At 36.7% G+C, this 13,110-nt stretch overlaps 1 protein-coding gene across 7 annotated transcripts; it reads right to left on the minus strand.

Moving 5' to 3' along the window:
* Positions 1-217: 217 nt before the first annotated feature.
* LOC131218991 (protein PIN-LIKES 3-like) lies at positions 218-11,425 on the minus strand. 7 transcript variants are annotated; one of them, XR_009157956.1, is made up of 11 exons: positions 11,081-11,245; positions 8,554-8,730; positions 7,464-7,543; positions 6,163-6,287; positions 5,952-6,073; positions 4,682-4,915; positions 3,183-3,275; positions 2,926-3,026; positions 2,724-2,776; positions 2,399-2,574; positions 218-890 (listed from the first exon to the last, which is right to left on the minus strand). XR_009157956.1 is itself a non-coding variant. In XM_058213949.1 (11 exons), exons 2-11 carry the CDS (start codon positions 8,686-8,688, stop codon positions 766-768), a joined length of 1,254 nt encoding a protein of 417 aa, XP_058069932.1. In that variant the 5' UTR covers positions 8,689-8,795; positions 11,299-11,425; the 3' UTR covers positions 218-765. The 7 variants fall into 7 exon arrangements, 6 of the variants coding, with proteins under 6 accessions (XP_058069932.1, XP_058069924.1, XP_058069915.1 ...); XM_058213949.1 differs by lacking the exon at positions 11,081-11,245 and adding an exon at positions 11,299-11,425 and having other exon boundaries at positions 2,399-2,584; positions 8,554-8,795; XM_058213941.1 differs by lacking the exon at positions 11,081-11,245 and adding an exon at positions 11,299-11,422 and having other exon boundaries at positions 2,399-2,584.
* Positions 11,426-13,110: the final 1,685 nt, after the last annotated feature.

Genomic DNA, 13,110 nt, shown 5'->3' on the forward strand with positions numbered 1-13,110 from the left:
TTTTGTTACCAATAAAAAGAATATTAGTAATCTGATGACATGGTTGGAATCCCCGCACTCTTTAACTTTTAATCAATTGAAGCTAATTTTATTAATAATTCAAACTTATATTCTTGTTTGAATTAAATAAAATAGCAAAAGATCCGTGTCTTTAGGAGATATGTAACCTGGGCACACTTTTTTCTTCAAATATTAAAATTGAAGATCTAACCATAGGGAGAGATATCACTCACTTGTTCATAAATTTCAGGAAATAACTGGTAACAAAAGGTTCTAGCAAGCTCTGACGACAAAGCTAAGATGATATATTCATTCCTAATCTTGCAAATAAAGGGTATTAAAATTTCTGAATAACCAAGCAAGCTCCGTTGACAAAAGCTAAGATATTCACTCCTAGTCTCTTGCAAGTAAAGGGTGTTAGAATTTCATGTTTGAGATACATAGGTAAGTCTTCACCATTTGACATTAAAGAGAGGCCTCAGATAGTCACTCTTAGCCTTGCAAATAAAGGGTATTATAATTTTCCAATAACCAAATGCAAAGGCACCTTATTGTTTTTGTTGGCCACAATTCACTTTTCAATGATCTTGTTTCTTTCATGCTCGGATGCCAATTACCAAAGTTGGAGATGCATTATATCTTATCATGAGTCATACACCATGGGATCATAGTTTAGATGATCAGTGTACAAATTGATGAAATGCCAACAACCATGCAGTGGCACGATGCGACAATGTTTAGCTAGCACGAACCTATGCAGCATAATCAAGTCACAAGCCATATGAAGAAGGCAGACCAAAGTGTGAGTGATACTATAGCCAGTGCATAGGTCACCAGAAAAATCACAGCGCATTCACTTTCGCCCGCTCCAAACAATTGGGTCATTATACCTGTCAATGTCATAAACAAATGACATCAGCTCACACTAAAAAGAAAGAACATGGTTAAAGTATGAGTACGACTTACTGTATAGTGTCCACTGAGATTTGGTAGTTGATACACACCTCCCATATGATGGGGGAATCCAAAAACATTAGGGATGAAATGCATTTTGGATTCTCGCAGCATCTTTAAGACACTGGGAGATGTATGCACTAAAAAATGGAGAACTTCCCAAATGCTTGGTGAAATTCGGCTTCATGGAAGTGAAATTAGTATCGGTGTCTAAAAGCGCATGTCGGCAGTGTAGTAGGAAGCACTGATGCTGATGTAACTACTGATGTGATTACTACACGAAATATTCATATCACATGCATGTAAACCTAACTATATTGGTCTTGGTATTGAATAATATACGGCAGGAGCTTGATATGAAATGTTCATCCACGGCAAGAAATCACCAGTTTGGAACTTGACCCTTTTCTTAGAGTTGCACAGTATTGCATATTTACAAAATCAGCGCAATCTATATGCATAAGCACTGAGCATGGATTCTGGCATGCCAAGATTGCATTGAATTGTTTTTGCTTAGCTATGAAAGAAAAATACTTGCATATTCTCAAATAGGTGTCTCTGCCATGGCCGCTTCTAAGAGTTCAGTTAAAACTTAAAAGAGGAAGGTTGGTGTCTGGCGAAAAGCCAATCAATGTAATTTTTGGCAATCTACCATTTCAAAGCCAACCCCAAAATCTTGGGAGAAAAGCTAAGGTAAGGGCCTGTTTGGGTGAGATGAATTCATTTTTAAACATGCCCAAATGAGATGAACTCATCTGTAAGTGGCAACCAAACATGCCCTAAGATGATGATGATGATGATGATGACGACTTTCAAAATCAACTGCATAGACACCCCAAACAGATCTACTTAACGCCTATATTGTATTGCAATAGAGCTTCACTAAGACCACACATACCTCTATATATGGCCACGAGTGTTCAAGGGAGATCCGAACAATGCATCAGGTGGACCCCGGTGTGTATAGATGACCTGGCAGGAAACTCAAGTCCCCTCAACATGGCAGGTGGGTTGCACATATATGGGTTAAAAAGTTTGCGTATATTATGCAACCCATCTGATGAGTGGACCGCCCTGATCTTTGGGACAGGTAATCTGCATGGTGGGGCAAGCGATGCATGGCTCAGATGTCCCATAGAAGTGCTAAGTTGGTTTCCCTGGAGCTGCATGTAGTGGGGTGTGTGTGTGGCTAATCAAAACTCTATCCTGATAGTAATCCAATATAAGGTGACCCCATAATTCATACAAATGCTGCTGCGTTTGGAATGTACTAATTTTAAAATGTCAGATTTTGGAATGTAATTTTGAAAGAAGAAATGTGTACAGCAGATAACATAAATTTGACACAGAAACATAAAATAGATTTGGATCATGTAATGAAATAGTACAATCTCACCAATTCACAAAAAAAAAAAAAAAAAAAAAAACCCACCATGTATCATACCTATGGTCACTGCAGGTGGAACTGTAAATTGCAGCAGAAGAATGAACTGATATAAAGGGTCTTTGTGCACCAAACCAAAATGAATTGCCCCTTTAACTACGAGTACACCCAAAAAGGGCAAGGCGATGTAACGAACAACAATAATTGCAACGAGGATTGAGACTCGGATTTCTGACCTGTGTATTCCTTAATGAAGACAACCAACAATGATATAAAAAAAGCTATCTTCAGATACAGGATATGATTCTTTCAAGTTGATCTGAGCAGCCAATCAAGCAGAATCCAAGATGAGTATGAGATAGATTGAAAGCAAGTTAGTTATTACCCTTTGTAAGATTTCCTCCCATTATAAGGGTGGTAGTTGGGATATCTCCATCCCTGCCAACAAGAAAAATGAAAATCGATAAATTCACCAAAAAGATGTTTTTCATCACTGCTAAATAAATTAAGATTCAATCAGCCAATAGTCGGAATAGATGTGATTCTAGTCATTTTAATCCTATGAAAAGTTAGTACATGGTTCATACCCCAACAATGCAATAGAGGATTGTATTGCGCGAAGAGGAGCACTTTCACCAACGAGTGCCTTTCTGAATGGAGCTATTATTCCAACAGCAAACCCAATAATCTATACAAAGAAAATAATGGCAGCTTAGTCTGTGCACCATTATGACCTATACATAGTAAAATTTCATCTCTGTTCAAACTCAGGTTCTCTAAGTACATGAGACATCAATGGTATAACAATTTCCTTCTGGTGACAAAATAAGCTTGGAAAGCATACCACAGCGATGGTCGAAGGTGCCAACAACTTCTTCACGTCTACTTTTCCTGAAATCGTCTTTAAGGCTTGCTTAAGCTTAGATGGAGTTTGCACCTAGAAAGGAAATCATGCAAAAGATTCAGATGGAGAATATGTTCAAGCGTAATGGTACTTTCCATTAGAATCTGTTGTTTCAATCCATTATTACGTGCTATGATAAACATAACAAATGAATGAGCCTTTAAACTAGACATACCGACTTCAGTCACAAGTCAAACAATTGATTGTAGTTCATTAAATTTCAACACAGATTGGCATGGGTCAAGACTAACAAGTAACAATGATGATGAATATGTGCTATCTGGATGAACATTGATAACAAAAAAAGGACATTATACACAGGTTTGGTGTACATTTCATTTTCTCCATGTGTTTCAACTAAACCAGATGCATTGAATAGGAGTGTTCAGTTTATGCCAGTGGGGCCCATGGTTCCATGAGCCAGATCCCAAACCATTGATCACTTGGGCCCCATGATATAGTGACCATGTATAAAAAATCTCCTCACTTGGGCAATCTTAATGCTTAAATTTTTGGTTTGCAAAGCCGACAAGACAGGTAAGAGAGATGCAACAAGGATCCTCATTCGACTGAAAATAGCCCTAGTTTGGTGGCTAGTATCTCGAAAATTGGGAGACTTTTAGGGAAAAGTCCGCCACAATGTGATGCATCAGACCAATGGTCTAAATCACCAAACCATGGGCCCCACTCATACAAAATGAAAAAAGAAGAAGAGTATATTTTGCATGCCCAGGGCTCAAAGATCATATAATTCCTCCCCATTGAAATGCCTTTTGAGAAACATCCAAATGGTTATTTAAAATCAATCATGACTAATGGGTTTTGCATCTATTTTTGAAGCACATGTTTGCACGTTTTCAACAAAAGTAAGCCCAATACTATTTTTTATTGGAGTTGAGTCTTGATTGTTTTTATATTACTTCGATTCTAGAGTTTAGCACTTGGTAACCTCAGTCAGCTGAGAATGATAGGCATTAATTCACAGGATGAGGCAATATTTGGGCCATTAAACAGCTGCTGCATACATGCAGTAAAATGTAAAGTTCTTGGAACATTTATTAGCTATGGAATGCATGAAATTTGACAATGAAATTGAGACAATAAGGCAGTTGTCAAATAAGAACCAGAGGATATTGAGAAAAGGAAAGAAAGAACTATAGTTTTTATATTGAATGGTATGCGATATGCGAACAGTCATCTTGGAAGTTTAATTTTAAATAGAAAGCAAGAAAGTAACCTTCTGTCATAAAATTTATTCACTATAGAGTGCATAAAATTAGAAAACGAAGGGAACAAAACATAAATGTATAAAACAAAAGGTCTACTCAAATCAGTAACAGAGGAAATGATGAATGCTATGAATTTTTATATCGAGTGGCAGCAATCAAACTTCATCGAAAATGACATCTGAATTTTAAATAGGAAAGCAAGAAAGCAACCTCTGGTTTTCCCTTTAATTCCTCGGTTTTAGTAGAAGACGGTTCATGTCGATCTTCTACATCCTCATGCACTGTGGAATCCTGCATTGAAATTTGCTCCCCTGGGAGTGTCTTTGAAGTTTCTTCAGGCAGACTTGTGCTAGTTGGGGCATCGATCACTATACTTTTATTTTTTCTACTTGAAGATATTCGTATGATATTGTAGACATACGACCACAAAAAGATGGATGCTACCTAAAGCATCACAATAAGCAAGAAAAAAAAATCAAAATCAGTTTTTTATGTTACCCCTTGAACTCATTAAAGGTTATAAACATAAATGTTCATGTAGATATGGCCTCATGGGTAAATGACGAGCATTTACTTCCAGAAGAATGATATTTGCTAGCGTCCATCTGCTAATGCCAAACACAACTGACTGCACACACCAACATGCAAATGCATGATCCAAGCTGTTCATCGTTCTGGCGCCATAGTGAATATGATCTAGTCCCAAAGATCAGGCTAGTACTATCTTAAGGCAGGCTACAGATCTTGGCTAAATAAGCATAGCCAATGACACAGATTCAATGTACATGTCTGCATCACTTGATGAGTGAGCCAGCCTGATCTTTGTGCTGGGCCAAATACACCGTAGCTTGCTTAATGAGCCATGGATCTTGTACATGCCTACCACATGGGCATCATACTTTCAAAACTCGGTGGCCGACTCGAAGCTTGGCTGAGTCAGCTCGATTCAACCAGATTTTAAGCCGAGTCCGTAGGAAGCTCGCTGATGAGCCTGACTTGGTTGAGTCTCGACGAAAATTGACGAGTTGTCTTGTAAACTCAGTTGACTCGACACAACTGGATTGAGTCACTCGCCCAGGGTCAACTAATTTCTCTCTAAAATGCAGAGATACATATGTAAGAACTCGAACTCAAAACTTGCAACCACTTACAAAGGATGTAAACCTGCTACCAGGCTGCCAATAACTTCACTTGTATTTTACTATTTTTTTTCTTCTGTATTTGATTTATACGACAATGTTAATATCAACTAACAAGTGATATAATGTATATTTTATTTGTCAATACATCGAGTCGAGTTGAATAAAGACTTGTTTGAGTCTTCAAGTCAACCCAAGTCACCCAACCTGGTTGGACATCAAGTTGAGTCGAGTTTTTGGTTTTTGAACTATGATTGGCATGTGCGGGGCACCCATTACTCTATATTAAGAAAGTGCAGACACTTTAGAATGCAAAGAAACGATTCCAAATTTCGTCTTACAGCCATAGACAGTGAAGCGTATGCAAGTCCATATCTATTGCAGACATCTTCAGCTCCAAATGGACCACCTTTCTCTTTACAGATTGCCGGGACTATAATAATTAGCATATTGCCCAGATTTCCTGTTTGTGAAACGAAAGCAACGAGAGATCATTTTCCACACTAATCAGAACAGTGCAAGGAATGGAAGCAAAGGCACGATGATATTTACCGCCAGCACAACAACCCAAAATGAGGCCCCTCAAATGGGAAGGAGGTTTCATAATTTGGATGACGACCCACCCAAGTATCGTGCCAATTATGAAAGTAAGAAGGATATTTAATGGCATGAACCACCTATACAATTAGCAGTGAGTGATTGATTAAAATAAGACAACAACTCTATTCAACTGAAATAATACGAGCATACTAGTCATAGAACAAAAAAAGAAGTAAAAGTTCTCATCCTGCAGTCTCCTAACACAACAATAAATGGACTGTGCTTTGATGTAACCAACTGAAACCATATTTCTAAAACTCGCCGATTTGGCTCAAAACTCGGCCGAGTTAACTCGACTGAGTGAGATTTCAAGTGAGTCTAGGAAATTGGGTTGTGGGTTTGACTTGATCCTAGCTCGGGAAGACTTATTGAGTCTACTCGATCTCTTGGTCAATTCAATACAACTCATGGTGACTTGAATGGAGTCACAGGATTTTTCACAATGTGATTATTGATAAAAATGTAAGTGGGGAGCAGTGCCGTGCGGCTGTTTGGTGACAGATCTTCTATTTCATATTACTTGTTTTAGGTTTTAGATATTTTGAACACCTATTGTTCTTTCTTTCTTAATATTTTTTAAATTTATAAGTAATTAGGTATCGAGTCCACCTTACCTGGCTGAACGTCGAATTGAGTTGAGCTTTCGGGTTTTCAAACTATGACTGAAACATATCAAATTAGAGGGGCTTGCTAGCATTGCTGGTGAGCAATGGTTTAGATTGTTCGTTGCCCATCTTTAGCATATTGACTGTATGCATGAAATCATCTTACAGGACCAGAACTGTTGATCTAGTGGGCTGCATACAACAGTTCAAGATTGCTGACTGATGAACCTTCTTAGCCATTGCACTAAGGGTGTGCAAACAGATCAGTTAAGAAACTTCGAGCAGAAAGAGCAATGGTCTACATTTGATGGGCAAAATCAAGCAGCTAGGATTGTCCAACGACAGCAATTTTGGGACTTGTCAAATGCATATCGGTCACCCTAAGATGATTCTATACATGCATGCACACTACTTTCTTAAGAAAAATTCAGAGTTTTCCTCACTGGTGAAAAATACTAATCCAGAAGCTGGAGTGACTATAAAAAAAGATTAAATTGACATGATTGACATTAGGTGAATTCTTAGTATCTTGTAGATCAGATTTTTCATGGAAAAAAATGCAAATGTAAAGATTAAAAGAAATCTCATTCAATTCCTTCCATCAGGACTGCACGCAATAAAGAAACAGAAACAAAATAAGAAACTCACAATGAAACCACGCTTTTTAATGTGATCGTTTTAGCTAGGTTGATGTACACAAATGCCGGGTCGAATAGATAAAACACCACCTGTTCATGATCAGATTTCACCAATCAGTCTATAGACGGATGTTGACCAGACACAAAATCCACAGATATATATATTTTAAAAACATACGAGTAAAATAGCACTAAAATGATAAGAAAATGCGCAAACTAAAATTTCAAGTAAAAAATGAACTTCTATTGATGATGAGATGTGCGTATTATCATGGAGAGAGCAGGGACCTGAGTATAAGAGATGTAGAACATTTCAGCCTAGCACTTGTACTTAGACATTGCTTCAGCTCACCCTCAATTCACGAATCAGCCATGATGCAAGCCAGAAATCGTCCTCAAAGGAATGCTGAGTCTGGTGACTCGGCAATACTTACCTAGTCATGCTAAGATTGGGCAAATTCCACCTTTCAAGGGTACTTTGGGACATGCAAAGTCCGGAATGTGCCTGATGTAGTACATGATCAATCATTGCACAACTAGGTGAGGTTTCCCTAGTAGTGACAACCTGGCTTGGTATTCTTCCTGCTCTTAGGCTGTGTTTGGATGTGCAATCGAGTTGATTTTGAACATTCGGTTTTAATCACAAGGAGAATTTTATCCTACTCTTTATAATGCACAAGAAGCCGAATTGCAATTGCATTACTGTCAAGTCTGACTTCAAGGGTGAGTTTGATTGCAACAAATATCATGATTAATTAGTCTAATTTGGTGCAATATTACATGATTTTGGTAAAATCAAACGCACCCAAAAGGAATATATAGTATATTCATCCTTGCTAATGTTGTTCACTTTTGGATTCTTGGGTATATATACTTTGGGCCTATCTTAAAAATCATTTCTCCTGAATCATTAGGTAACAAATTCAATTCAACTCAGTTAAGCTGAAAATTCAATCACATCCGGAAGTCTGCACAATGATTTTGTTCTATTGGAAGTTTATTAGTCGAGCTTATAGGCATGAAGTACGCAAACAGATCATGTATTCTAAACAAATGTTAATTACAAAGGCACGTGCTCACAAAATCACAATAGAACTTACATTGTTCAAATGCTTCAGAGCATCTTCACATAAGATACCAACACGATTTGTTGCGAGAAATGATCCAGCACTGGTAACTATAAGAAGTTTCAGAACTGGCATCGCTGCAGCAACCAAAATATTTTTGAAACCCATCTCCTTAAAATCCTCAAACTCTTCCTTTTTCTCCTATCTTCTCTGTAGAAACAAGCTTGCATTAGTTTCTTCTGCCGCAACATCTTGTGTGTAAATTTGAAATCATCCTGGAGGCCCATATGAAAAAAAAAATAATCTAAAAATGTCTCATCCTATTCCTTTCTTATTTGCATAAAAATCTCATCTCAGCTTCTTTCAATATAGAATTTCATTTCAAAAAATTCAAAACTCGAAATGGGTTTTTCAGTTAGAGATTTCAGATATTATAATTTCAGTTGGGGGAAGAACAGGATGATGCCAGTATATCGAAATATTGTTGAAAATCTCAAACAATACTTCTCTCTAGCTTAGGGTGTGTTTGGCTGCTCCAAATTTCATGATTTGTCATGAAATTTTCCACCAAATTAGACTGATTAATCAGGAAATATCATGAAATTTTATGATATTCAGTGCAACCAAATGCACCCTTGAAGAAAAACATTCATATCAACTTCTTTCCGCTCAAAATCTAATCAGTGGTCTGGATGCAGCTAAAATCTTATGTTAACTCTTCACTTTAACTATTTCATTCTGTCGAGTTTTGTACCAGTAAACGAAGTGTTTGGGCACTGGTAAAATGAAGTAATCTGATTTTCAAAAAATTTACATCCAAACTGACCCTCAAGTAAAAAATTCCAAACACTGAGTGGGTTCCATTAACAGTTTCTAAATATCATTTTTGCATATTAGCATGCCTCCTTTGAGTAAAATAACTATATATTGACAAAACCTCCATACATGGCTCGACATGTTCATCTTGGCTTTAAAAAAAAAAAAAGGAACAGAAAAATATGAAAAGATTAGAATAATTAGGATTCAGTTAAAAAAGTAACTAAAAAAATTCTTTCTTCATCAAAAACATAGAATTTAATGGATGATAATGATTCGAAAGGTTATAAAATAAGAATAAAATTGCAAAAAATGACGACAACAGATACTTGAATAAATTCAACACTTCGTTCATCTTGCCAATACAATACATTAAGTTTTAATTTTTTGAAAAATCATTTTCATTAAACCCAAATGGGATAGTTACAATCTATAATTATACAAAGAATTCCTTACAAATCAATAAAAACATAGAATTTAATGCATGATATGATTCAAAAGATTATAAAATAGAGACAAAATGGTGAAAATTTTCTACACCGGATACTTGAATGCATTCAAAGCTTTGTTCATATTGTCGATGCAATAAATTAAATTTGATATTTAAAAAAAACCAATCTTATTAAATCCAATATATAATTATAAAAAACCAATATTATAAAATAGATATAAAATGGCGAAAAATGACTACCTCATATGCTTTTTTAATTTTTTTTTTAATTTTTTATTTTTAAAAAGAAAAAGAAAAAGCAGACTACCCCATATGCTTGAATACATTGAACACTTTTTAATGCTACTACTACAATAAATAAAATTTTAATATTTCAAAAAACCAATTTCAAGAAACCCAAATGGGATAATTACCATCTGTAATTATATAAAAGAATTCCTTAAAAATCTCTTAATCTTCCTATTCTTCAGCCAAACATCCTCTCTTTATGAAATCAAACACATTCAAAATCAGCTCAACCATTGAAAGTCCTACATAATGATTTGAAATTCAAACTTGAATTTTCGATCGAAATTTGAATTTTCTTTTTTCTTTAAACATCTATCCTTTTTTCTTTTTTTTTTTGGCACGCAAGAAAAATTCTCTTATTACCAACTAAGGACAAAAGTCCACGAATTACAAAGAACGAAAAGGCCAAAACCTTGACGCAAGAAAAGACAAAAGAAAAGAAGTAAAAAAGGAAAAAAAGACCCACACCCTGGGCCAGAGAGAGGAACCCACACTTTGGGCTCGGGAAACTCACACCTCAAGCTAGAGACAAAAAATGCCTACACCCTGGGTGAGGGAGGGACTCCTAATACTTGAAACATTTATCTTTTCATTAAATATGTATCTATATAAAACAATTCCTTACAAATCAACAAAAACATTGAATTAAACGCACAATATGTTTTGAAAGGTTATATGATAGAGATAAAATGGAAAAAAAATAAGACTACGTACTTGAATACATTCAACGCTATACATTAAATTTCGATATTTTGAAAAGCCAATTTAATTAAACCCAAACGGGATAATAACAATCTATGTTTATATAAAACAACACCTTAGGAATCAACAAAAGCGTGGAATTTAAAGCAACATATAATTCGAAAGGTTATAAAATAGAGATAAAATATTGAAAAATGAATATGCTTGAATACATTGAACGCTTCGTTATGACAATGCTACAATACATTAAATTTCAATATTTAGAAAAACCAATTTCACTAACAGCCTAAATGGGATAATTACGATCTATAATTGTATAAAAGAATTTACTAAAAATCACATAATCTTCCTACTCTGCAGCCAAACATCCTCTCTTTTTTAAATCAAACACATTCAAAATCAACTCAACCATTGAAAATCCTACATAATGATTCAAAATTTGAACTTGGTTTTTCATTAAATGATAATATCTGTGAGTGATAATAAGCAAAGGAAGAGAAAGAGAAGAACATGTAATGAACCTGCTTGCAGTTCCCGCCAAAGAGCTTTCATGGAAATCCAAAACTTGTGGTCCCTTGCTGAAGGGTTTAGCAGCACTGGATATAAAGACAACAACATCCATGCACTGTGGCCCGCTGGAAAAAGGTACGCAGCACTTACAAAATCAGCACAAAAAGATGTTTTCCAATGGTTGAACATGGTCACATCCAATTCGTGCATTTATGGCCCCTTATTTTGTTTTGCCTACGTATGCAATAAAGTTCCTCTGCACTCAACAAAAGGACCTTGTTAAGTGCATGCACGTGTGCAATAAATTTCCTCTACACGCCACCACATGTGCCAGCATGGTACGTATATAGGTGCGAGATCTAATCCACTCATCATGTTGGTCAAATAAAAATTTCGTCTTATCAGCATGTGGGGCCCAATATCGGAAACCAGTGGCTAGGCTTGAAAACTTCAGCCAAGTTTTTCAGATCGGTAGAATTATTTTTTTAAACTGTGGCTGATCTGACCAATGGATCAACCTGATTCTTGACCTAGGCCATTAATATAGGGGTCAAATTCTGATGGATAGATTGGATCTTGGTATTATCATGCCATGCTGGCACCTATTTGGTGTGTGCATGAGCTTTATTGTACAAGCTTGTGGGCTTAGGAAAGCGCTTTCACAAGATCGATCTCTCTCTCTCTCTCTCGCTCTCGCTCTCTACCCCTCTCTGACACGTACACACTTCTGATTTCCTAAATAAGGCATCTTTTCTAAGCACACGCGCGTGTACAAGTCAGCTAATGCACACGCCACCACACATACCAGCATGGCATACCAATGATGTATCCAGGCCATCCATCATAAGGATACCACTACATAGATTCTCTATATCAAGAATCAGGACGATCCATTAGTAAGGTCGGCCACAATTAACTGAACGAATATATGTTGTGAAAAATCGGCCAAAGTTTTCTAACTCGTCACTTATTTATAAAATTCTGGCACATGTAATCAGATAACCACTTTTATATATCCATAATAGCATATAGAGGGTGGGCTCCACATGATGGATGGCTTGGATATTTCACTTGTGTGCCATACTGGTATACGTAGTGGCACGTGCATTATCTGACTTGTACGCTGTTGTGGACTTAGCGCCCGCGCCGCGGCGATCCCAGAGTTGGGTGGATTCCTGACTGTGGGATCCATCTTGATGTATTTACTTTACATCAACGCCGTCCATCCTTTTTTACAGATAATTTTAGTATATGATCCAAAAAATGAAGCAAATCCAAATATCAGGTCGACCACATCACAATAAACAGAGTTGATTGAATATCCACCGTTGAAATCTTCTTGTGGGCCACCAGAATGTTTATTTTCCATCCAACCTGTTGATAAGGTCACAAAGACATAGATGAAGGGACTACACAAATATCAGCTTGATCAAAAACTTTCGTACCCCTCAAGAAGTTTTTAATGGTCAATCACCACTGTTTCATGTGGTATGATCCACCTGAGATTTGGATCTGTTTCATGTTTGGATTATTCCCTAAAATGATCTTTAAAAACGGATGGACGGTGTGGATGTAAGGTACATGCATAAGGTGGGCCACACTATCAGGGAACCACCCAGCGCATCCACCGAAGCGGCGCGCACCTAGTTCCCAAGGACGAATAACATCCTTGAACCACGACAGCCCGACAATCCACTACGAGGAGTTTTTGATACTCTGGCAGTGTATGGCGCTTGATACGCGGACACTAACATCTAAGAACTAGTACGCATGGCATACGTAAGCTCAATTAAATCGAAAAAATTTGTGGAACCCACTGTCAC

The sequence above is a fragment of the Magnolia sinica genome, chromosome 1 (genome assembly GCF_029962835.1).
Source record: "Magnolia sinica isolate HGM2019 chromosome 1, MsV1, whole genome shotgun sequence".
In the NCBI taxonomy this organism is placed as follows: domain Eukaryota; kingdom Viridiplantae; phylum Streptophyta; class Magnoliopsida; order Magnoliales; family Magnoliaceae; genus Magnolia; species Magnolia sinica.

Bases quoted from the DNA above. Each gene is read 5' to 3' on its own strand.
- LOC131218991 (XM_058213949.1), bottom strand. From the start codon at position 8,688: ATGGGTTTCAAAAATATTTTGGTTGCTGCAGCGATGCCAGTTCTGAAA. The intron at 6,288-7,463 runs GTGAGTTTCTTA...CTAATTGTATAG, and splicing joins TTAAAAAGCGTGGTTTCATT to GTGGTTCATGCCATTAAATA. The intron at 6,074-6,162 runs GTAAATATCATC...TTTCACAAACAG, and splicing joins TTTGGGTTGTTGTGCTGGCG to GAAATCTGGGCAATATGCTA.